The sequence below is a fragment of the Pelodiscus sinensis genome, chromosome 10 (genome assembly GCF_052426305.1).
Source record: "Pelodiscus sinensis isolate ZL-2025 chromosome 10, ASM5242630v1, whole genome shotgun sequence".
NCBI lineage: Eukaryota > Metazoa > Chordata > Testudines > Trionychidae > Pelodiscus > Pelodiscus sinensis.
The window spans coordinates 5354482-5380405 of record NC_143061.1 but is presented as its reverse complement, the minus strand read 5'-3'; the positions used below and the strand labels follow the sequence as shown (position 1 = coordinate 5380405).

At 44.4% G+C, this 25924-nt stretch overlaps 1 protein-coding gene across 5 annotated transcripts in view; it reads left to right on the top strand.

The window, feature by feature from the left end:
* Positions 1-25924, top strand: part of DRC9 (dynein regulatory complex subunit 9) — a 37986-nt gene that overhangs the window by 5506 nt on the left and 6556 nt on the right. For 3 of the 5 annotated variants that reach the window (XM_075938182.2, XM_075938185.2, XM_075938181.2), the window contains exons 3-8: positions 5639-5786; positions 11035-11282; positions 13268-13396; positions 14027-14108; positions 21189-21350; positions 24151-24225. In XM_075938182.2, the coding sequence (XP_075794297.2) occupies positions 5646-5786; positions 11035-11282; positions 13268-13396; positions 14027-14108; positions 21189-21350; positions 24151-24225 (837 nt within the window). In that variant the 5' untranslated portion in view covers positions 5639-5645. Of the gene's footprint in view, positions 1-84; positions 190-5638; positions 5787-11034; positions 11283-13267; positions 13397-14026; positions 14109-21188; positions 21351-24150; positions 24226-25924 lie in introns of all 5 variants that reach the window. The other 2 variants (XM_075938184.2, XM_075938186.2) reach the window with 2 other exon arrangements.

Genomic DNA, 25924 nt, shown 5'->3' with positions numbered 1-25924 from the left:
ACAGAATAATAAATAGTAGCCTACATGGATTTGTCAAGAACAAATCATACCAAACCAAACCAACCTAATTTCTTTCTTTAATAGGCTTATTGGCCCAGTGGATGAGGTAAACTGTAGACATGACATATCTGGATTTTAGGAAAGCTGTTGACATGTTCCACATAACATAATGGGAAGATAATGGAGCAGGTAATTAAGGAAATCATATGCAAACACTTGGAAGGTAATAAAGTGATAGGGAATAGCCAGCATGGGTTTGTGAAGAACAAGTCATGCCAAACTAATCTGATAGCTTTCTTTGATAGGATAACGAGCCTTGTGGATAAGGGAGAAGCGGTGGATGTCATATACCTAGACTTTAGTAAGGCATTTGATACGGTCTCGCATGATATTCTTATTGATAAACTAGGCAAATATAACTTAGATAGGGCCACGATAAGGTGGGTGCATAATTGGCTGGATAACCGTAGTCAGAGAGTTGTTGTTAACGGTGCTAAATCCTGCTGGAAAGGGATAACAAGTGGAGTTCCGCAAAGGTCTGTTTTGGGACCCGTACTGTTCAATATCTTCATCAATGATGCAGATATTGGGATAGAGAGTACGCTTATTAAGTTTGCAGATGATACCAAACTGGGTGGGCTTGCGACTTCTTTGGAGGATAGGGACATAATTCAAAATGACCTTAGCAAGTTAGAAAAATGGTCAGAGGTAAACAGGATGAGGTTTAATAAAGAGAAATGCAAAATGCTCCACTTAGGAAGGAACAATCAGTTCCATACATACAAGATGGGAAGCGACTGTCTAGGAAGGAGCATGGCGGAAAGGGATCTAGGGGTCATAGTGGACCACAAGTTGAATATGAGTCAACAGTGTGATGCTGTTGCAAAAAAAGCAAGTATGATTCTAGGTTGTATCAACAGGTGTGTTGTAAGCAAAACTCGTGAAGTCATTCTGCCGCTCTACTCTGCACTAGTTAGGCCTCAGCTGGAGTACTGTGTCCAGTTCTGGGCGCCACATTTCAAGAAAGATGTGGAGAAATTGGAAAGGGTACAGAGAAGAGCGACAAGAATGATTAAAGGTTTAGAGAACATGACCTATGAAGCCAGGCTTCGTGAACTGGGCTTGTTTAGTTTGGAAAAAAGAAGATTAAGGGGGGACATGATAGCGGTTTTCAAATATCTAAAAGGGTGTCACAAGGAGGAAGGAGAAAATTTGTTCCTCTTGGTTACTGAGGACAGGACGAGGAGTAATGGGCTTAAAGTGCAGCAGGGCAGGTTTAGATTGGACATTAGGAAAAAATTCCTAACTGTCAGGGTGGTCAAATATTGGAATAAATTGCCAAGGGAGGTGGTGGAATCTCCCTCTCTGGAGATATTTAAGAACAGGTTAGATAGACATCTGTCAGGGATGGTGTAGACGGAGCTTGGTCCTGCCTTGAGGGCGGGGGGCTGGACTCGATGACCTCTTGAGGTCCCTTCCAGTCCTATGATTCTATGATTCTCATAAGCATACTGTGGAAATGTGGTCTAGAAGAAATTTCTTTAAGGTGGATGCACAGCTGATTGAGTGGCTGTCAGCAAAGAGTAGTTATCAGTTATGGATGTTGATGTGTAGTGGACTATAGGATTAACTGATAAGCCTAGGTTTATCAGTTAATCTTGTTGAGCACATACATTCCCTCCCCCCCTTGCTGCCTCTGGATCAGAGGCAGCAGAGGGGAAGGGGAAGCAGGAGCTGGTGCTGCAGGAAGCCAGCTTAAAAGCCGGTTCCCCCAGCACCAATTCCTCAGTGCCACTTGCCTTCACCAGCAGCAGCAAGGGGGGGCAGGGGAGGCTGCTATGAAGCAGCCTCTGTCCGTGGAGAGTCACATGGACAGAGGCTACAACTAAAATTGGAATAAAAGGGAAATGATTCCCTTACAATAAATGACCTCCCAGAAAGTGTACAGACATCTGTGCTACATAGACTAAGCATACTAAGCTTAAAGTAGAAGGGAAAGGACAAATGAGGCACTCCAGAGAATTTCTAAGTGAGAAAATGATAGGGGATTTAAATTCTTATTTTCAAAAACTAAGGCAAAGCCATTAATCAGCAAAAATAATTAGGGAAGTTTGGAACTTATTTCTTTATAGTGAAAAAATTCAGATAGCTCAAAAGTTTATAGTCATAGGAGTAGTGTTTGATAATACATTTACTTGTACAGGTCACAGATAAAATATCATACAAAAAATGTAAAAGTAGGATGAGCGTACTCAGACATTTTTAGAGGGGTAGCCCAGTTATTCTATAACTGAAAAAAACATAAAAAACAATGAATAGTCTAGCAGCGCCTTAAAGACTAACAAAACATGTTTGTAGATGGTATCATGAGCTTTCATTGGCACAACCCACTTCTTCAGATGAATGAAACTGGACTTATTAAAGGTCCAGTTTCTAAATAATTAGGAGATGGGGGGAGGGTGGGTGGAAGAGAGAAGGAAAAAGAACGGAGGAATAAAAAGGGGAAAGAAATAGTCAATTAGAGTGACCATGCTACATGAAACTGATAGAGAAAGTGTAAATTGTTCTTAAATACCCATTGTTTGGTTTTTTATGTTATTAGGATGTGGAATGTAGTGGGCCACCCAGCCAATGTCTCTAGTCATACCTTTCTGATAGGAGTCAAACCTGTAAATGAAGTTAAGTTCTAAGGCTTCCCTGTGTTGTTGGCTTGTGGAATTGACCTGAAACAATACATTGACTTTGAGATCCAGCATGCCTGGGCACTCATTAATGGATCTCAAAGTCACTGTATTGTTTCAGGTTACATTGCTGAGGGATGTGAAAAATCTATAAAGTAGTTAACCCTTAAACCTAACCCGTGATGTTACAGTGCTACAGCCTCTCTGGGAGGTGGATTAACGGAGGAGAATACTTTTGTCTTTTTAGTAAGTGGCTACTTTTAAGTCCTACTGGAGCAAAGCTGAACATCTAGTCCCACGTTTGTGCATTTGGAACTGCATGAAAAAAATGAGAGAAGGAAAAAAACACTCTTTATGACCAATGACATTTCTGAGTTTATTTATGAAAAATGGGGCCAGCTTTGCAAAGTCTATACAGACCGATAAAAAGGTGACAGCACAAGCAGAATGGGGACAGCCTTCTGTGTTCCTAGTTTTGGATCCAGAAGTCTAAAAGGCAGTTGAATTACTTGACCATTCTGACACGTGAACTAATGGGGATTATGCTGGCACTAACCTGGGTAAAAAATGTGCAACTGACATTCACTTGCATCTTTCAGGCATTATGACAATCAGAATTTGGAAAGAAGAAATGACAAGTGAAATAGTATTCCTAGTTAGGCTTTGTCTACACTACAAGTTTTTGCGGCAGAGAGTATGCTAATAAGGACGCATTAGCAACTCTGACATTAGCATATTTTCTGCCGATGCTTTTTGCGCAAAAAGCAGCATAGCTGCTTCCGTTTTGTGCAAAAAAAAAAAAACCCCTTTTGTGCAAGATCCTTATGCCTGAGCAGCTGATGTTGGCTGTCCAGCTACAGGTGGGACTTGAGCCACCACCCTGTGCAGCCTAGGTAAATGCCATATCCCCAAGCCCACTCAAGAACCCACATCACCTACCTACCTTATGCCGTGTTGACCGTCTGGTCACTCCAAGGATGGGTGGAGGCAGGGGTGGGACTTGGCCCCACCACCGTGTGCTCTCCAGGTGAATGCCACAGCCTCTCCTCCCTACCTTCAGAGGGGCCCTTATCCTGCCTTCCTAATGTGGGAGCAAGCTCCATCCCTGGGGGAGCCTGTGTTGGCTGTCAGGATGCTCTCAGGGTGGGCGGGACCTTGCGCAAAAGGGCTTTTTTTTTTTTGGTGGAAAGCTGGTAGACCTGAGCTAACAAGTTATATTCATCTTCTGCCTATTTGAAACTAAATTCACATTCTAACATTAAATTAGTTTTTGAAAGTCCAGAAGTTGCTGAAGAAAACAACTCACTCTAATTCCAGTGTGGATACAGTACATTGCTGAATCTAAACCTCTGTAGTGTTCATGGAGCATAACCATGCCTCAATCCTGCTAATCACATTGAGGGGCATGGTTTGATCCATTTCCAGAGCGTGCTTGCAGACTTGGACTGTAATGTTTTGCAGGCCTCAAATGTTTGTTCAAGAAATTCTGAACATGGCCTAAGTCCAACACTAGACAGATAAGGACAAGTGGAGACTTCTGTTATTAGACTTTACATTAATACCCAGAAACCATAATCTGAATCAGAGTCCTATTGGGCTAGATTGCTATACAAACACAGTCTCTTTGGTGTGTGCACCGTGTACATGTGCAGTGGTGGCAGTTTCGTTTGTGGGAGGTAGGTTGTTAACATGGACCAGAAGCAGCTATTCAAATACCAAAAAATAATTCTGGAAACTTACTAAGCAAAAATAAAAAGTGTTCTTAAGATCTGGACTGGCATTTGCTTCTTTTTATTGAAAAATAAGCCACATAAATTTATAGTTTAAATTGTATGAGTCTCATCACAATTATTTTGCCTTTTAAAAAACCCACTACAGGTTGAACCTCTCAGCTAAGTCTACACTGGCCAGTCTTGTGCAAGAACATATGCAAAGGAGGTGCTGGGATGAATATCACCGCACGTCATTTGCATACTTAATGAGCCACCATTTTGCACAAAGGGTTTTTGCGCAAGAACCGTTCTGCCGCTTATTTTCAGGCAGAACGGCTCTTGTGCAGTGTAGACTGCTCCTTCTTGTGCAAAATGGTGGCTCGTTTAGTATACAAATGAGGTGCGGCGATATTCATCGCCGTGCCTCATTTGCTTATGTTCTTGCGCAAGACTGGCCAGTGTAGACATAGCCCTCGAGTCTGGCAACATCCAAGGTCCAACGTGATTTCAATTAGTCAGATGTCCACTTATCATGGGTGTTGCTAAGTTTCCCACTGTCCCATAAAGTTTGTTTATAGCCACCAGTCCTGGCTCTCTGTGTTCTGTGCAGTTATTTAGCTTTAATTCACCTCTGAATGTCTTCTAAGAGCCCAATAAGCAGTGGAATAAATTTGTTCCAGATTTTAAAAAATGGGAGGCGAAATTTAATTTCTTCAGTCCATACATGGGCTCTTGCCTGATTTTCAAAAAGTGCTCAACTCTGAACAACTCATATTGACGTCAACGGGATAATCCAAAAATATTAGATGCAACGATGAGGAACAGTTTAAAGCCTAATTTGATAAAAGTGCAGCTTATGGAGTTCAACATAGCTAGCAAACCCCTTCGTTTTGAAAATGGTTGGGAGCCTACAGATCTCAGCACTAGATGCTCCAATATGAGCTGGAAGGCCAGGCCTTTTCCCAATTTGGAGCACTGCACCAATTTGACTGCCCATATATATCTGTGAATCTTTTGTTAATGTGAGTTAAGTACAGTCCTCAGGCTCCCACTGTGTTCAAATGTACTATGTTCCTTTAGGGGGAAGCCTGAATTCTGGGGTAATGAGGGCAGGACAGGGTATGCTTACAGTTAGAAAAGAGAGGAAAGACTGCAGATTTAAGGCTATTTCAGTATCTAGTATTACTTAAACCATTATTACTACACGCTATCTCTCATGTCATGTGCTGTGCTTGTTCCTCTTAGCAAGATCATGGCAAATAAAAAGATGGAAATAGTCTCCCCTTTGGAAGCTGTGCAAATCTGTGCTGTGCTGGAGGACTGTCTTGATCAGCTTGCTATTCTTGGATATATTATGCCAGTCTCCTATGAGGGCAGGACAGACATCAGCAATGTAGGTGCCTCTATTTTTCAAATTCTCTTATTTGCTTTCCTGTCTTTATGCTATTCCTTCTTACCTTCTTTTGACTCTTCTCAGAATGAAACGTTGATATATTTTCATTGTTACGCACCCTACGGCCCAGGAGAGAAGGAACATTATAAATACATCACCTTGTCGTTCAGTTGGAGAGTGATGTTAATACTTACATTGCAGTAGCATCCAGAGGCCCTAATAAGGACTGGGCTCCCATTCAGCTAGGCACTGCACAAACATAAACAAAGACATGGTTCCTGTGCCAAAAAACTTTCCATCTAAAATAACAGTGAAGATGAAAAGGAGTAAGGAAAGGGAAACGATCAAACACAGCGAGGTTGTTTATACTTCGCATTCTCTTTTGAAAAAACAAGAATAGGATTTTCAGAAGCACTCAGCACTGAGGTAATTCTGCTCCCATAGAAGTCACTCATGAAACTCCAGTTGACTTCAGGGGGAAAAGAGTTGAGTCAATGCTGAACTATTTTGAAAATTTCACTTTCAAACTATAACAAACCAACTGCCCCTTAGCCTAGTTATTCAATCAGCTGGCTGATTTCATATTAGGCATCATAGCATAAGTGGATTTTGAGCAGTGTTCCCTCTAAGCTGTGTGGCAACACAGCTTCACAGGTGATTAATCAGCCCACCCTCCCAGTCAATCAGCTGCTGCACTGAGCCCCTGACTGAGGGGGGCTGATTAAACAAATGTGAAGCTGTGTTGCCACAAAACTTGGAGGGAACACTGGTCTTGAGGGGCAATTTGAAGGAGATGGCAGCTCATTCTAATGGAACTATGGAGCTGTTTTTGGAGAAGGAGGCAGTTGAAGGTGATGTTGGAGTGGCAAAGGAGGTGATAGACTACAAGAGTAGACCTAACAGTCTTGAGAGGCACATAGTTTTGATCCCTGCCCTCACCTCAAGAATCATAACTTATATCTAAAGCACCAGCCAATTTCCAGGTTAAGCGGTTATTAAACTTTTCCTTCAGAGTAAGGAACTGGAAACTGAAGCATCATGACTGAGGTGGCATGAACTACTGGGATCTAGCTTATCTGGTCAAATGTGGCTTTATTTTATTTTGCTCTCCATGCCAAAGTATCAGCAGAGAGAGAAAGAGTCAAGTAAAATTTAATTTTGTCTGTTTTCAAGAACAAGTCATCTCTTAAACAGTGACAGAGAATATCCAGAATGTGAAGTGTGCGCTGTATTCACAGCCTGATGCTTAAGCCATACAGTAGAGGGCACTCCTTCTCTGAAATGAGATCTAAGGACTAGATGCACCTGCTCCCACATACAGATTGGAAAGCTTGTGATGAATTAACAGTGAATACCCACAGAGAAAACACAGAGGATTCTAGGGGGTGTTCTCCTCCTGTCATGTTCAATTTGTAATAGTGTCAATGAAAATTGAGCCAAATAGAGAGAGCAGCTAGCATACTGCAGCAAGCTATGTGCTAACTCCTTTGCTCTGTCATTTGCTATTGTTCCCCATTCCCCCAGTTTTCATTTGTAAATTGTCAGTTTCATTGTAAGGATTCATATCTTCTGCCTAGCACTTAAAATGCTGTTAGAGCTATAGAAGTCACTCGTAGCTATAACATTTTAATATTGCAATAATCACATCATCTTATAATTCATTAACTTTCTCACTCAGTGACTAGGGTGCATTGCTTCATTTCATGCGCCTGCACAGAGGAATGGAGCGTTTCCATTGGCCAAATGTAGTGCAATTGCCTTCTAGTCTATGCTGTAAAAAACAAACTGTTCTCTTGCTAAACAAAGGGCACCTCATGCAATTTACACACTTTCCATCCTTTGGTATTGGAAGTATCCTAGGATTTTAAGGAACTATCCTAGGATTTTAAGGTACCTATCTAAGTGCCTGTAGATACTACATTACATTAAAGCAGCTTCTTTGTCAAGCTCCTATTTTTCTTAAGTACAGTCATTTAAGAAATTGAGATTCAAACTATTTTAATATTGTTCATTTGAACTAGTTTTATATTTGCATCTGTCAGTATACGGTTTGTTTTTACAATTTATATATCTACTCACATACACATCTGGGGTAGATCCTCAGCTGATAACTGTCCTGATTCAATAGTGCTATGATCATTTACATCAGTGGAAGATCCCTATCTTTTTTCCCCCAACTGCCACTTTTGATTGCCATAAAATAACCAAAATGTTTCCATATAGCTTATTATGACAGGAGCTATCAATATGCTGCACTTCTCCTCCTGATTCTTGTTTCCTCCATGACACAAAACAGCAGAATAGATATGTTCACTAAGCACTTATACTTCCTTGGGAAGGCAGCACAATACACAGTAATTGCTATAGAACTAAGGCAGGTGGGGAAAAGCTCTAGGTCAGTGGTTTTCAAAGTGTGGATTGTGATCCTATTTTAATGGGATTGCCAAGGCTGGTGTTGACCTTGGACCCTAGCAAATCTACAATGCAAGCCTAAGCTCCACGATCTACAGCTACAGTTACATGCCCCTTGCCCAATTCCTCCCCCACCAGAGCGGTAAGGCTCGGCCAGGCTCAGTCTTCAGTCCCCCTCTTGCGGTTGCATAAATAGTACTTGTCAAAAGGAGCTTATGGTGCAATGGAATTTGAGAACTGCTGCTCTAGGTGATGCTGGTAGCAGTTACATGAGAAAAGACCCTTCCTCTTTCCTCACTTTTCACTTTGGTACTTGTCCTGCACAGGCCTTCGCAGACGCTGTTTTACACACTTTGAATAGTCCTATTGACTGCATAGGCCTGTGCTCCTGTTTTTAAATTTAAGGAGGGATTAGGTCTTGGCAAAATCAAACATTCATTATAAATAAATAAAGGCTGTTGTGACATGGCCTTCCTTATGCTTTGTGAAAATATGCTTTGATATGAATGTCAATCAAGGCTTGACAAACCGTGGTGAAATCTACTCGCCAGCCCCGCGCTGTGCATGCACCAGCCCCGCATTGCGCATGTGCGCGCCACTGGTGAATGGGGCAACCAGTGAAATCTACTTTCTATGGGAGAGTAGATACACTGTTGAGCCCTGGTCATAATAGAGATATGCATAATAGAAATGGCTCAGGTAAGATATCGTTGGAAAGGTTCGATTTACTGAGTATGATTATTCCACTTTGCATGCATGCATGTATTTCATATTTGCTGCTTTCGGTCACTCCCACTACTTACTGTTCAGAGATTACAATGCAAAAGCGCATCTGTTAGTACAATGGACTGAATTATCCTGGCCTTCCATACTGCTACTGGCTCATGGATGACAAAGTCAGGTGACCCGCTCACCTGATACTAACCAATTCCTTGTTCTGATGAACCAAACAAAGATTTCCTGCCTTATGGAAATCTTACTATATATTTTAGAAATGTGCATCTGTCTGTCTGTCCATTTGTGACTCTGTTCAAGAAACCCTCCTAAATGGTAAGAGCTAGGACCACCACATTTGGTATGCAGCTTTCTTTTATCATAACTTAAAACAAGGTCAAGGTTTGGTTGTGCCAGGATAATGGGATGTGCATGGAATTTGATTGTTTCTCATAACATATAAAGGGAGGAGCCTGGTAGGAGGCACAGTTATACTGTAAAATGACCACAGGGGGCAGCAAGGGGCCAGATATTGGGACCAGGACAGCTATAATCATATTGGATCAGCAGGGGCAGGGGTGGAGAAAGGGACATCCAGCTACTATATATTTCAGAGAGTTTGTCTGGCCATGTGTGTGTGTGTCTGTCTGTCTGTCCCCCAGCCAAGGGACATGCACCCCTCCCCCAGCTGTGCCTGCTGCCGCTGCCACAGACAAGCACTTCTCACCTGGCCCCAAGCTGCTATGATGAGAGAAGGCTGAGGTTGTTCTAACTCCTTGGGGCAGCCTGCATCCCTCATCCCCAGCCTCACCCGGAACAATGATTTGAATGAAAAAAACCAAAGCTTCTTTGAGTTAAGGATCCGAGTAATGCTGGGTAAATCTTCTAGTTCTGTATGTTGAAGCAAAGACTTCCATGTGTTTAGGCAGCTAACAAACAGCTTTCTTGATCAATAAAGCAAAGTGAGCCAAGCGTGACCCCAGCAGAGCCGGGTCCAGTAAGGCTATTCAACACAATCAATCCTAGTATTTTATACCCTTAACCAAACAAGTCTGACATCAGGGCAAGAAATCAAAGCGAAGTTCAAAGAGAAATTATTATCAGCAAAGAAAGAAACAGGTTTTAGGGAGTAAGGGCTTCAGCTTAAAACAGTTCATTAACACCCCACCTCGATGAAGGCCAGTTCACTCCCTCTAGTATATGTGCAGACACAAGAAACTGAAATGGCTTTTGTTATACAGAATGGCTTCTAGCTAAATATGAAATGGTTTCCACATGTATAAAGCAGGGAAGGAAAACAATGATAATCTGCAGCTGGCTTTACCTTTGCCTTCCTACTCTAAAAGGATACTTGAAAACACCTGGAAACAAAAGGACTGTAACTCAAAGGGTGCTGGACCCAGGTCAAGGGACACCTGGCCAATGAAGGACTCTACTTAAACAGTATCAAGAGTGAGAAATTATTTGTAATCAGTTTTTACTGAATCAAGCTTAGATTGTGCGCTTTGTATTATTTTCTTAGTAATCTGCTTTGTTCTGTTTGCTATCTCTTTGACCACTTAAAATATACCCCTCTCATAGTTAATACACTTATTTCTAGTTTACAATATATTCCAGTTTGTGTAATTTGTAACTGGAGTGGAGTTGGGCGGTGCGTACCTTCCTTCACATTAAGGAAGAAGACAAATTTCATATAACTTTCGGTTTGTACCTTAAGGGGAGGGAGTGTGAACATCTGGGTGATGTAATAAATCCCTTTAGCTGAGTCCTCCCAGAAGTGATCTCAGCATCTCTAGCAGCAGTTGGCTGTGGCACTGCTTGTGGGCTTTGCTGGAGGAAGCTTGAGAGCCTGGCTCACCAAGACCTGGTAAAAGGCGGCTCAGGCTGACTAAGGCAGCAGGCTCAGTAGTATCTTAGGCACCTCAGCTGGCATCCCAGGGTCCTGACCCTTCACAGCTGCATTACTTTGGATTTCAGACTCCCCTCTCTGTATCAGTGACTGTGGACATCATTCTCGTCCAGTTTATTGGTTAATAAACTTTCCTCTTCTGTTACATAACACTGCAGTTTTTCATTTATCTTCTATCCTTCAAGCATATATGTCTCTGTTGTTCCCCTGTAGATTGATGCCCAAGAAATTAATGAAATCATCAAGAGCCAGAAGGAGCTGGGGGCTAAATATGAACAACTTATGTCAGCGAGGTCAGAGAACAGGCCAACAGTTCCCTCCGAATCACTGAAATTCACAGAACTGGGGCAGCAGCTGCAGGAGACAAGTGGAGATCTAAAAAGGGCCAATCATCTTTTCAGTAGGGCTGAAAAGCAGAGTGCTGTGTCCTCAGATAACCTCAGAAAAGTTCAGTCTGATAGGTAAGTGATCAGAGAGGACTGTGACCTTTAGTGAGGGGTGCCAGATAACAGACCTAAAGACTATGAAGTCCTTCATGTTTTCCAGAACAGATAGTAGCAGTAGAAGCTTCCATCTTCCTCCGTGCTAATGTGCTTTAACTGAGACCTGGAGGGAATAGGGAGTTTAGTCTTCAAGGCCCATTCAGTCCTGGCTTCTGCTTAGAGTGACAGCAAGAAGGCCATTTACTGTGGTAGGGGAACTAGGATACCTGTCCATTAGGACTCTACCAACTCATTTCTCAAAGGCTTGTGAAGTATGGCCCAGTATTAATGAGTTTTGGTCTTCTTAACAGACTCCAAACTGATCCCTGCCACCAATCAGTAGTGCGGGTTTAATGTTCAGGATGAAGGTTTCTCTAGCACAGTGGATTTCAAACTACAGGCCACAACCCAGTACTGGGTCATGGAACGCCAGGCACTGGGTCTCGTTGCTGCAGGGGGATCAGGTGACCAGTGGAAGTAGCTACTTGCCTGTCCTGGCACAGCAGACTGTGTAGCAGGCCTGGCTCCAGGGGAGGGGAGGGCAGGAGAGAAAGTGCACAGGGCTCCATGCACTGCCCCTGCCCCTGCCCCATGGGCAGTTGGTAAAGGTAGGACTGGAGGAGGCAAGCTGGGGGAGGGAGGAGGGCATACCCTGCAGCCCTAGCCCCAGAGCACTGGGAGGGCAGGCACTCTGGGCAGCAACACTCCGTTCCCAGAATTCCTACAGCAGATGTTCTGGGGGTGGAGTGTAGATGGAGCCATGCCTCACAATTTGGGAAGGTAAAGCCTTCCCCCACCTTGCATACCAACCATCCATGCCCGGCCCCGCGCACTAGCTCTGCATTCACATTGGCTGGGAACCTGCTGCTGGTTGCGTCTGGGGCTCAGCATGGTCAGCGGTGCCAGGAGAGGCAAGAAGCTGCCTTAGCACCGCCTGCTGCACCGCTGACCAGGATCTGCTCAAGGAAAGCCGCTCATACACCCCACCCTGGAGCCCACCTTCTACTCATATGATGTTAAGTCACAGGCACCAACCGGGTCATGAGAAAAAAGAGTTTGAAAACCGCTGCTCTAGCAAATATATCAACAGATTAGTTTAGAAGGATGATGTGGTCTTTGCGCTCATTCACTTAGTATCCCTTGTGATGCCATTGCAACACTGTTACTGCTGCGCATCCATCCTGCTTTACAGAACAGCAAACACATCAGGGTCAAGACTTTTTTTTAAAAAAGGGAACAAAATATATACCGTGTTAGTCCATATTTAGGCTCCTAATTAGATAGCTTGATTTGAGAGCACTGAGCACATAGATTCCTCATCAATGAGAGTGCTAAAATTAGGCCCATATATTAGAAAAACATGGCTATATAATTAAGCAGCAAAGTCAAATGAAGGAGTTCAAGGAAATTCAGTGAAAAACCCCAAATAAATGCAAAATAGCCACTAGAATCTAATCACATACGCACCAAGAAATTCTACAGGCTGATAAATGGCAAGCTTTTCAGGGCAGGGACCAGGTTTGTGTAAATGTCTGTACAGCACCCAGCACAATGGGTTTCTGTCCTGAGTAGGTCTTAGTGCTACTGTAACTTCAGTGTAAAATGAGAACTCAACCACACTGCACATTCCTAAAGCAGATACTTAACACCTCCACCATATTACAAGATACTCCAGATGTACAAGTGGGAGTTACAATGGGAAACAACTGTGTCTACACCAGAGCCATAATTATGGTGGATAAGTGATTTTTTTCACACACTTAGCCCTTATTGCTAAGCCAGCAAACTGTTGTAGCGTAGGCTAGCCTTGGTGTAAGAACCTGACAGAAGAGAAGGACAGTACTGTAACTTTTTTTAAAGCAGTGAACAATAACAGCTTGTATGTTTGAGCCAGGCATTGAATAGCCAGAAAATACCCTCTTTGTCTATGATGCTATTGTGTTCCTCCTTGTTCTTGTCGGCAGGCAGTATGCGTGTGAAGTGATTGCAGAAACTTTGCAGGAGATGCAGACTTCAGGAACGTTTCAAAGCCTGCTGCAAGCTGTGCAGAGAGAGGAAGAGAGGAAGTCTAACTTCCACACTGTCATCATCAGGTTAGGTTTGTGTTAAGTATCTTACCAGCTTCAGTCACCACTGCTCCTGAGTACATGTTCTCATTTCCAGTGTACAAGAGAGCACAGCTTCTTCCGCACTCCATAAATGTTCACTTCTGGAGCTACTGCCCTATCTACAGTGAAAACATCTCCTCCTGCCCACATCCGGCCACCAGAATGCCACAGACATGCCCTTTGCCTTTCCTTATGCAGGGGAGAGCTGCTAGCACAGGGGTGGCAGATCTACCTTTCTTAGCAGAGAGTTACCTTTTATTGTAAGCCACTAGTGAGTGTGTTAAAGTTTTCCCTCTGTGGTGATCTGCAGCCAACAGGAGTTTGTTACAGTCCCACAGAGAGAACGTTAGCTCAAGCAGAAGCTTGAAGTGGACAGAAATTGCCAGTTTGCCAACCAGCCAAGGAAAGGTGGCTAATGCTGTGGTACTACAGAATCCTGGGGAGCTTTCCTGTCCACAAGTTCTCAGAGCAAGCAGGAGGAGCAGGGCTGTATTTTGTAGGCTGAAACACTGCGCATCAGTAGGAAAGAAGCTTTCTCCCTGGGGAAATCCAACCCTTCTTGGTTGCTGAATTCAAGGGAATGTAGTTTTTTTTCCCTTTTGCTTTTTCCTCTAGGGAGCAGGAAGGAAGAAAGGCAATAAAATCCCTCCAAAAACAACTGCAAGATGTCAAGAAAGAAAAAGACCTAGAACTTCAGGTGAGAATGGTGGAGATGGGCAGCGTGCTAGAGAGGAAAGGTGTTACTGAGCATGCCCAGACCGGGACCTGTCATTCCTAGGAAGGTTTCACAGCCTCTGATGAAAGGGTACGAGCACTAGGGATGTAAAATCCTTTTTAACATGTTAACCAGTTAAACCGTATGTTTAACCAGTTAAGCGGCCTTTGGCGCAGTGGGACCACCCATAGGCCACTCCATTCAGGCTGGGAGCCAGTTAACTGGTTACCCCTGTAAGCATGCCGGTAAGGCTGCTGGCAAGACAGTGCTTACTGGGTAACCGATTACCCCTTTACATCTCCAATGAGAGCACTCGTAACATTCTCTCATGCTGGGGGAAGCAGGGAAAAATATAAATAAGACAAGAGCAAGTGGAGCTACATCACCATTGTTCTGGGTGTTGAATGATTAATTACCATCCGAGCACTGCTCAGTGCGGTTCTGCAATACAGGTTTCTTCCTCAGGGAATTCGCCATCTCAGAGAGATGCAAATCAGCTCTGAGTGCAATGGGAGCACCACAGGAGGGTGTTCATTGGGATGGCATAATACTGACTGGCAGTGCTTTTTTTGTTTAAAAAAAAAAAAAGAAAAGTGCCGGTACTCCAGGGAAATGTTGTTGATCTCTGACTGGAGGTGCTGGTACTGAGTACCGGGCAGTACCGTCACCAAAAAAGCACTGTGAAGGGATGAGCATTTGAAGGCCTAGTGGAATAAGGTTTTCAGGAATGGAGTTAATGAGGAAGGGCTGGCATGGGAGAAAGCATGAAGGGGAGAGAGTGAGAATGAAATTAAGGGTTGATACTGCTGCACACTGATGGAATAAGGGATGTGTGAAAAGAAACCAGCAGAAAGAGAGGCAAAGCCTTGAAGGCAAGAATTAGAATCTGACACTAGATTCAGTAGGTGAGAAGGAGGCAGCAGAGGATCTGTATAAAGGAATAATCTGGTTGAGAGGCAAATGAAGTTCATATTATCTACAGTATTTTTGATGGACTACACTGGCAGCGGTGAAAGTAACATTTTTTTTTATAGGCACAGTCTGGGTCCCTGCCAGCTCTTTAAATAGCTCGCTGCTGGCTCTTGCCAGAGCTGTGCCCGAGGGTGCATCTGCTTACTGTCACCTCAGGCTAGAGAGGAGCAACATGGAAAGCAGAGTGCAGAGGGGAAGACTCAGTGGCAGTTGGCCCAGGAGACTACTTGCGTGTGGAAAACCATTTCAGGGTGAAGGCACATTGAGGAAGGGTTAGTTTTTATAAAAGTGAGGAGGGAGCAGCAGCAGGACTTTGTAAGATCTAGACCAGGGTTGGGCAAGAGCCTCTCAGCAGGCCAGATCCAGCGTGCCTAGTTCTTTTATCTGGCCTGCGCGGCAGTTCCTGGCCCCGGCCCCAGCCCCAGGCAATGGCCACCACAGGGAAGGCGCTAGCCCTTTAAATAGAAACAGTTGAAAGGGCTACTAGCACGTTGCCTGGGACATAGGAGCCCTTTTCATTGCTTCTGTTTAAAGGGCTTGCACCTGCTGGTTGGTTGCGTTGCTTGGCGGCCACCTGGCAGGCGCAAACCCTTATAGAAGCAACCGAAAGGGCTTGCAGCCCCCGGCACAACCAATCCAATGGGCTTGTGCCTGCCGGGCGGCTGCCAGGCAGTGGGTTAGCAGCGGGGCCAGGAGCTGAGAGCCCTGTTATGTGAATTCTAAGCCTCCACCCCAGACAACTCTGGAAGGAGGCTAGCAGCCTCCTGTCTGCTGCAGGTCCCTTCCATTGGCCAGAACTCAGGGGCAGGGACCCTAGGCTAAGCAAAGCTCCAGGCAGGGTAACTCTCAACCCTGCCCCTTCTGCCCCAGTCCTGCCCCTTCTAGGTATCCCACGACCGCTTCTGAAATTTGTGAAGCAGGCCCCCCCTTAAAAAAAAACTATTGCCCACCCCTGGCCTAGACACACATGGATGCGAGCGTCACTAAACATGACCCCATGGTTGCAAATCTGACACGGATGATAATGGCAGTGGAGAAGAAAGAGAGAAGGGTTGGGAGGAAAGATGGGGAGCTGAACCATAACTATGTATAGTTTGATGAAACAGCAGAACCTCCAAAAATGATACCAATGAGACAGGAAGATATGTTGCAATGGAAAACAGATTTGAGAATCATCAGCCTAGAGGTGCTACAAGTAGGGATGTAAGTGACTAGTCGACTAGTCAATTATCTGAAAAATGCTATCAGATAATCGACTAGTGAATCGACTAGTTGCTTCCTCCCCTTGCTGCCTCTATCAGAGAGAGGCAGCAAGGGTGGTAGCAGGATCCAGTGCTGGGGAGAGGCGGCTTAAAACCAGGTTCCCCCTAGCACCATCTCTTTCAGGAGAAGGGGCTGGGGCACAGCAGGGAACTGGCAGCGCTTCCACCTTTGAAATGTAGGAAGAGTTGGGCTCTTGCTACATTTCAAAAGCAGAAATTCTGCCGGGAACCTGGGGTGAGCTGGGGACTCAAACAGCCCCCCGCTGGCCAGGCTCCCCGCTGCGCTTCTGCCTTTGAAATGTACCAAGAGCTGGCAGGGGTCGTGCTACATTTCAAAAGCAGAGGTGCCCTTATTGACTAATTGAATAATCTATGCAAATTACAATGACTATTCGATTAGTTCATTAATCTAAATTTAACATCTTTAATTAGAAGAGACAAATGGGGACAGATGAAAAACTGAGGTGACTATAGGAGGAAGAAAGAAAGAACTGTTGTGCACTTTTCAGAAAGAAGGAACCACTGAAGGAACAAATGGTTAACACGGTAGGTGGTGATCCAGGTGGGCCAGTCACAGGTGCTCAGAGGTTTTCCAGGAGAAATAGAGAATAAGAATTGCTTTCTGAAAAGATTTCAGTGTCTGCAGTTTGGCGGTGTATCTAGAGGAATTGGAGGCCGGAGACAGGTCTGAAAAAGGGAGATGCGTGGCTTAATAGTTATTCCTTTTGTACTGATGAAACGGGCTCAAAATTATATCTAGGCCCTAAGGGGGAAAACAGAAAAGTTTAAGTCTGGTGTCCTCTCTTTGGCAGTGAGAAGAAATAAGTTAATTGTTTTGTTTGGCCGCAGACTGTATGGCAGTGATTTGAGGATTATATTTTGTCCATTTCTTAATGCATGTTGGCTCTTCCAGTTCAGATTCAGGTCACCAATACAGCAATGCTAGGACGCACTCCACACCCTGTACCAACACAAGGAGCAGAGCTGGTGCCAAAGCTAGTACTATAGAAGCCCAACAGCATTTGCATGCCCAGCTTACCCACTCAGTTCTGTTTTACATCAGCTTTTTCCATAGCTCTTTCCAGTACTAGGCAGAGTGCCTCATCGTCGGGTGCTTTTTTTGTCATCAACTTTGTTAAAGCTTTTTGCATTTGTGTCCGCCTTTATCTTCTGTCTTGGCCATCCGTCTCCCAAAGACTGGCCTGCAATTGTTTTCTTTCCAGCTTCAAGGCCTTTTCGTGGGTTTCCTATAGTTTGATCCTTGATAACAAATCAAGATTAAGTTACTTTCAAATCCCGCTTTCCTTCAGTTGCTAAAAATAACCAGCTCCAATTAGATCTCCCTGGGAAAATGATTTCTATTCATTTCATTCAGGAATTTTCGATAGGCAGTGTTACCAAGACTTTCAGGATTTGGCAGTTTGCCAACTAATTTGAAAAAGAAAAAAAGCATGTTGATTATGCAGCATTTTGAGCAGGCACAATAGATGGAGGCGGAAGGGACTAACGCCCCAGTCTTTGGACTGAGTGTAAAAGAAAACGCAGAATCAAGCAGATATATACGCATGGATTTAGAAAATAGCGTTCATTGTTCTGGGCGTGTTCTTGTATGTTCTTGTTTTGGGCTCTGTTGGCTCTTAAGACACTAATTAATAACTTACAGGGCTGTTCAGTTGTTTTTACTCTCTTCGTTCTCTGTAATGAGTATAAAAAATTCTTCCCTACTGATTTTGTTCGTTTGACAAACATTGATTCTCCACTCATATGTATTTCTAACGGAGCTGAAATTAACAAGACCCTTTTTGTTTGCTCCCATCTCTTTGTGCAACAGCATCATTAAAAACTTTAGTTCAGCTCTAGGAATAAGATTTATTTTAGCTACAGCTGCAGCAATGATCACATATTTTGTAACATTTTCTTTTTAATTTTTCATTGCTGAAGTGGTGATACAAATTATGATGATTAATTATTGAATGCCAAAACTGATGCTAATATAACCTAAAATCAGGCAGTGCAAACTTTTAGGTTCCAGCAGCACTTTTTACAGCAGCACTTGGTTTACATATTATGTAGGTTTTATGGAATATATTTTGCGGAAATCAGTAATATAATAGGCTACATATAGAAAAACAAGTATATATTAATGATCTGTGCAGGGGAGTAGGTTACATGCACACCAAGTTAACATTTATATACTTAACATATTCATTTTTTTTGTAGAAGTTTTATACTATGACTATCACCTTAATGCACTACAGAAGGTGCTCAGATTTTAAGTGACATGAAAGCTTATGCCCTAATATCCTAATAAATTGGTTAGTCTTTAAAGTGCCACTGGACTCCTTGTTGTTTTTGCTGGAACAGACTAACACAGCTACTCCTCTGATATATGGCTGACATCTGTCATTTTTGTTTTCATCCTCTTGCAAGGAAGAGAAATATGTGCAGTGTAGTGTTTTGTTTTAGACATTTTTACTATGCTTGTCACTGTGCGTGTACAGTAGAGCAGCCAGGTTGAAGAAACTTGCCTTGAACTTGGAGTGGAAGGTGGGGAGGTCTGTGATGGTCCTTAGTTTTTATGGGAGTTCATGCCCTGGTCTTGGTCTGGCCCCTGAGAAAGCTCTGTCCCCTGTTCTGAAACTCCTGACACATTGTGGTTACACCCTTAGTGTTACACTAACCGTTTCTTGGATTTAATGAAATAAAAAGGGAAAAGAAACAACCCAGATCAACATGACCTACCGAGGTCACAAGCTCTGCTGGCCTTCCTTTAGGAGTTAGCAGTTTTCTTATAAGTATGCACTTATATATTGGCACCTGCAAGCCAAGTTTTTCTGTAAGTAGACACCTGTATAGTGTTAAGGACTTTTCCTACGGTGCATGCTCAGTATAGGCCCGACCCAGCACACAAGTAAGTCAATGGACCAGCCGTTACTGGCTTTGCTGGGCTTGGGATGAAGCCCCAGGCCATTTTCACAAGACTCTCTCTTTGGTAAATAAAAACAGTTTTCTTTCAAACCGTAGAATGGCCCCAATCTTCATGGAAAGCTACATTCATGGCATGTTTCAAAGGGCAGCCCTTGCTGGTGTAGACCTGCTCAATAAAAGGGCAGTTAGCCTGTGTATAAAGTTACAATGTTGAAAATAAAGGTTTCAATTCAAGGAGTTGGTTTTAATCACTAAGGCCTTACAATGGTTTGAGACCTGCTTACCTTAGTAATCCCTTCTCTCCATGTGTGATCCTGCTGCAGTTGCCATCAGTGGAAATGCTTGGCTGGACCGTCGCACCATTTGAAATGTTTAGGGTTCCACAAATGAAAACAAGGTTGAAAGCTATTCATAATGTCTCTGCTTGTTGTAACATCCTTTATCTCAAGTCATATGACAATTGGGCTGTAAAAATGATCTTCAGGCTGAGAAACCTTTAACAAATTGTCGCTGAGCGCACGCGCACATACACACGCATGCGCGAAAGACTTGCCCTTTGAGTGTTCCAAACTCTCCCGAAAAGGAACTCTTTTCAAATGACTCATGCGGCACCGGCCTTTAAACGCAGTGCTGTGGAGCAGGCTTTTCCTATGTTTATGCAATTAAAGAATGTGATGGTGCTTCAGACAAGCTGTGAGCCTCTGCGGCCTTCAAATCACTTAAACAACATCCGCACTTTGGGGTTTCAGCTTCAGCCAGAAGCTTCATCTGATGAATGTGGAAACCATTGTAACATGACAGCAGCAAGCAAACAGGAAGAATCTGAGGGAGTAATCGAAGGCACGTGGTACAAGAAGTAAAACCAAATGCATTCGGCTCAGTGTTAACTGCAAACTAGACTGTTTATGACCTTTTGATTCTTAGCTCAGTGCCTTGTGTCTTCCACATGAAAGAGAATTCTCCTGTAGCTACAATCCTGCATTGTAATCTTCATCTGTTATCCCAAGAAACCAAGTAAAAATTTTCCAGTGAATTTAAACAAGTTGAAAACACACACAGCCACAAATATCAGTTCAATACCTTTCAACTCAAGGGTTCCTTTTCTCAGAGGGGCATTTTCAGACCTGACTTGCATCTGGAAGTCTCAGCTCTCCATTGTAGAATAGTGAGTGGGGAAGGGGTGATAACCTCAGCATTCCTTTGCAACATATTTTACTCAGTTCACCCTGATACATTTTCGAAGAAGTAGTGACACATATGAACAGAGCAAGACTCAATTTTCACCTGTTCTTAAATGTGCTTTGCAACTGTAAGCAGTTTGTCTGATTATACCAGAACTTCCATCCAAAGAGCCCAACATACTTTGCAAACTAAAGAATTAAGCCTTAGCACCTTCACAACTGACATGCCCTTTGTATACATGTGGAAACTGAGGCACAGAGGTTGTGACCTGTCCAAGCTCACACAGTTGGCCTGTCACAGAGCCAGATCTAGACCCAGGTCAGGAAACCACTTTAAGCAAATGCTTAACTTCAAGCCATTGAAATCAACAGAAGTCCTGGAAGTTATGCATGTACCTTCCTGAATCAGAGCCTTAAAGACCAGCTCTCCTGGTACCGTGTCTGTCATTACAACCTCTAGCTAGATAATGAAGCAAAGAAATAGGGAAGAAGTGGTTCTGTGCTGTTGGTTAAAAATTAGGTTTCTCTCTGAAGCTCAGGTTGAACTGGACAAAACTCCAATGGAGAGCGAGGCCTTCAGCCCTATGATTTTTAAACATGAGGTGGGACACAGGTGAGGTTGGTCCAAGTGGCAGGCACAAGAAATGGGGAAGTGACTTGCATTCTGAAGTTTGCTTTTATGTCCCCCCCTCCCCAATATGCCCCTGCCTATTCCTCAGAACCGGAATGAGATGATTGCGTACCTCAAAGACCAGCTTCAAGAGATGAAGGCCAAGACAGACATGGAGAGCCGCTATGTGAAGAAAGACACAGAGCTCCAGGTCTACCAGACCCAGAAAAAGTGCAGCAGTGCAGAAAGTGAGCTGTTTGTAGAAATTGAGGTAAGCACTGTCCTGCGGCCTCACCGAACAGCCAAGGCGTAACTCCGGCTGTAACAGAGGGTTTTGTTTTACAGATCAGTGGCACAGACTCCTTGAGCTCACCCGCCACCTTGACTCGGTGGGCAGCGCAGAGGGGCTGCACCCAGGCTCACACTCTGATGGCTTTGGCAATGCTCTGGGTTTAGTACTGCACTGTTAGATCATGTTTTCCTCCTGTTCCACAAACCTACGCAGTAGCGGTCCCTGTGATTCCGGACCAGGACAGCGCTGGTCAGCTGCAAGTGTCCTCTGTCGGTGACCTCAAACAACCAGCCATTTCTATTCAGCGAAGTAGGGAGGGGCCAGGCCAGAGACTGCTCATCATTTTACCACGCTCCCAATAAATAACGAGGCTGATGGGATGGCTTTAACCATTAGCAGTGGGAGGTGGCTGCCACAGGAGAAAGTGTCTGGTTGCAAGGATCCCCCACTCTAGGAGCCCATCGCAAGCTTGCAGGCTGCTTGCAGGGATCACCAGCAGTAGAATTACTTCCAGGATTGAATGAGTTCTGGATGAGCCACGAGGCAGGGTTTATATACACATCTACCCAGTGTCAGGCACACCCATACATATTCCTCCAGTAGAGGTGGCTTGCATTTGGGAAAAATGAGCTCCTGCTTCAGCTTCCCCCTGCTGGATAAAGGCAGTCTGGATGGTTTTTAAAGGTGAACACATTTTCTTTTCCATTCATTTTTTTACCTGAGATGTTCTGGTCTTGGCTAGGCTAGGCTGGAAGCTGTTAAGGTGCCTTAAGAACTTGTGACATGGTAGCACAACAACTTTAATAGGCAGCAGGTTTAAAACAAACAAAAGCAAGTTTTTCCTCACTCAGCACACAGTCAACCTGTGGAACTCCTTGCCAGAGGATGTGGTGAAGGCTAGAACAGGGTTCAAAGAAGAGCTAGATAGATTCATGGAGGTTAGGTACATCAATGGCTATCAGCCAGGATGGGTAGGAATGGTATCCCTAGTTTCTGTTTCACATGGGGATTACCTGTTGTGATCCCTCTGGAGCATCTGGTATTGGCCACTCAGACAGGATACTGAGCTAGATGGACCTTTGGTCTGACCCAGTATGGCTGTTCTGATGTTCTTAAGCAAGAATGAAAGCTGAGCATTTGAGAGGGGAAGTTTTTAGATCAATGGGTTTTCGTTAACACCTGTTTATCTTCAGTGCCCAAGGTACACTCAGGAGAAAGGATGAATCTTTAACCTCTGTCCCTTCGGTTCAGGTGGGAGAGCTAATGGTATAACCCAGTGGTCCCCAACGCGGTGCCCGCTGAGCCATTTCTGTGTGCCCGCTGAGTGATCGGGGCCACCCCGCCCCTGGGCGCGCGGTGCATGGGCGGCCCTGCCACCGGGCGCGCAGCACATGGGCACTGCCAGCTCCTGGGCACATGGCACAGGCGCCGGCTTCGGGCACGCAGTGCATGGGCGGCCCTGCCTCCGGGCGCACGGGACATGGGCTGTCCTGGCCCTGAGCGCGCAGCGTATGGGCAGCCCCACCCCTGGGTGTGCAGCAGAGTTGCGGCGCCAGCCCCGGGAATGCGGCGTATGTGTGGCCCCACCCTCAGGTGCATGTGTGGCCCCGCCCGTGGGTGCCCGGCGTGTGAGCAGCCCTGCCCCTGGCAGCCCCAAAAGGTTGGGGACCACTGGTATAACCCATCGTAAGTCAAGTGCAATATCCATATATGCTTTTACCCCTCAGTCACCCTGCCCTCAGTCCTTACTAGACCCGCTAAACTGAACTCCAGAAGATCAACCTGCAGAGCTTTGCTCTCCGGGTAAGCGTAGATCTGCCCTTAGCATACATGGGGAAGAGACTCTGGGTATGTCTATACTACACGGCTATTTTGGGTTATCAGAGATAACTGCATCTACACAAGCCACTTGTTATTTCAAAATATTTTTTGGAAATAACAGGCACCCTATTTCACCATCCTGGTAAACCTTGTTGCATGAGGGATGGCTTGAAATAGTGCGTTATTTCGAAATTTGGCAGTGTGTAGACATGCCAAATTTCAAAATAAGCTATTTCGAAATAAATGTGAAATGAGATACACAATTTGTGCTATGCAAATTGCATATCTTATTTCAAGTTTAGGGTCCTGTGTAGATGCACCCTCTGACTCAGGCTATGTGTACGCTACAGACCTTACAGCAGCACAGTTGTACAACTGTGGCAGAGAGAGAGACCTCTCCCCTGGTATAATTAAACCACCCTAATAAGCAGAGAGTCAGCAGGAGCGCATCGCCTATTGACATAGCGCTGTTCACACCAGGGCTCCTGTCAGTGAAACTTACCGGTCAGGGACGTGTTTTTTTATAATCCTGGCCAACAAAAGTTCACCCACAAAAGGGCTAGTGTAGATGTGGCCTTAGTTCTGGGTTCCCGGGGTATTCTCTAAGGGTATGTCTACACTACCACCCTAGTTCGAACTAGGGTGGTAATGTAGGCAACTGGAGTTGCAAATAAAGCCCAGGACTTGAATTTCCTGGGCTTCATTTGCATAAAGCCGGGCGCCGCCATTTTTAAATGTCCGCTAGTGCCTAGGTAGTTCAGACTAGGCTTCCTAGTGAAATGAGGAGTAACGGTAGTTCGGACTGAACAGTTGGCTTCTTACTGAGACTGCAGGCCACGAGCCCGTCACGTTCACACTCACCATGCTGAGCAGTCCCTCAGCAGCACGCCTTGTCGCAACGTGTGTGAACGCGCTTGTCGAGACAGCCTCTGACACAGTCTGTCTTTATTGATCACAGAAGCTGAGGGTCAAAACCGACGAGGAGACTCGAGTCCACGTGGAGATTGAAAATTTCCTCAGGCAACAACAGATGGTGGGTGACTCAAATATTCTTAATTAGCTCTTAAGACAGCAACTTACAAACATCACAACAACTTATTCCCATCGTAGCAATCAGTGTCCTAAGGAAAAACATAGTTATGTACAGCTACCCCTTCACCAGCTTCAAGACTATTGTTGGAGTTACCATTTGTCTCCAAAACCATAAGATTGGTTACCTGATTTTTGAATTATTTTTAGGTATATTTTCCCTCAAATCAAGATTCAGATAGAAGAGATTTGGTCAGCCACATGTTGTGGATTCTCCCCCCCGCCCCTGCTCCCCTTTCCACCACAAGATGTTCAGGTGATTGGGCTTTAATTTAAAGTAGTATAATTGCAAATAGGTCAGACTTCCAGCACTGTCTTGAGCTGGCATTAACACATGCCCTGTAACTAAAGCTTCACAAGCCCTGGGGTTGCACATAACAACTAGGACATGGGGGGGGGGGGGAGCGGAGAGGGATAGGGACAAAGGAAGACAACAGAAACCATTAGTCTGTTTTTGCTTTATCCTACCCTGTTTGCTCAGGAGGCAATCCAGCTGAGTAAGATAAATGTCGATTCACAACCCTTTTGACAGATTCAGGTTCCACAGAATCCATAATGTCTGTTACATGAATCAAGTTGCCCACGATCCATAAATGTCTATTGTATTAAAGAGTCAAAGATTTTAACATGACCCTGAAGCTGTTCAACATTAAACAGCATTTGACAAGGTTCAGGGTTTGCTATACAGACTTCAGCCTGCATAGTACCATGGCAAACACACCATTAAAAATCATTTATAACCTTTGATTAGAGATACAAAAAAGGGAGAGAGCAATTGAAAAGGTTTAATTCTAACAATATCCTTTGTTCCCTTTCCCTAAACTGTAGAGAGTCTTCAGAAGAAAAAACCCCAGTCTGTCTCTTAGATGGGGGTGGAGATGACAATAAATTGTCCTTTTAGGGGAAGAGAGAAGATGTTAGTTAAGATGGACTAGAGCTATTCTTGCTGCTGTTAAAGTCTAATCCCACTTCCGGGGAGCAAAACAAGAAATACGGGCAAAAGGGAGAAGAGACGAAGCAGTGTGTCTCTGAGGCTAACTTTCACTTGCCACCTCACTGCTGGAAAAACAAGGCCCAGTATGTGGCTGTATCAGCCATTCTGAAAGCTGGCAAACTTGTACCAGCATCAGGCTGTTGAAAGCATTGCTTTTAGCTGCCTTTCTGGTCACAGGCATACAGCAGCGTTGCAAAATATGCAGTCATGGTCAGCTAAGTGACTCTTATTAGGCAAAAGAAAAAGTAGAGGAAAGAAATAGGCTGAGAAAGGAAACAACAACAACCACCCACACATGGTGTGTGCATGTGGATGTGAGCAGGAGAGAGAGTCTCACATCCTTGGTGGTGGTCTGGGATCTACCCAGAGCCAGCAGATGTGACTGTGTTATTGGGATTCCTGTCTCGGGCCTGGTCTGGTCAGGTCATTTCTCAGGATTAGGACAAAGAAAGTCCAGAGTTGAAGCTCGCTCCTTCCCCTTCTCTTGTCTTTGTCAGCCAGGGTATGTCTAAACTGCAGTTTTTCAGACTGCTGCTAGGCTATTCGTTGTTTTTTTAAGTTTTTCCATACTCAGAGTAGTTATCAGTTTGGCGTCAAATTGAGAGGGTGTATCTAGTGGAGTCCTGCAGGAGTCAGTCTTTTCATTAAT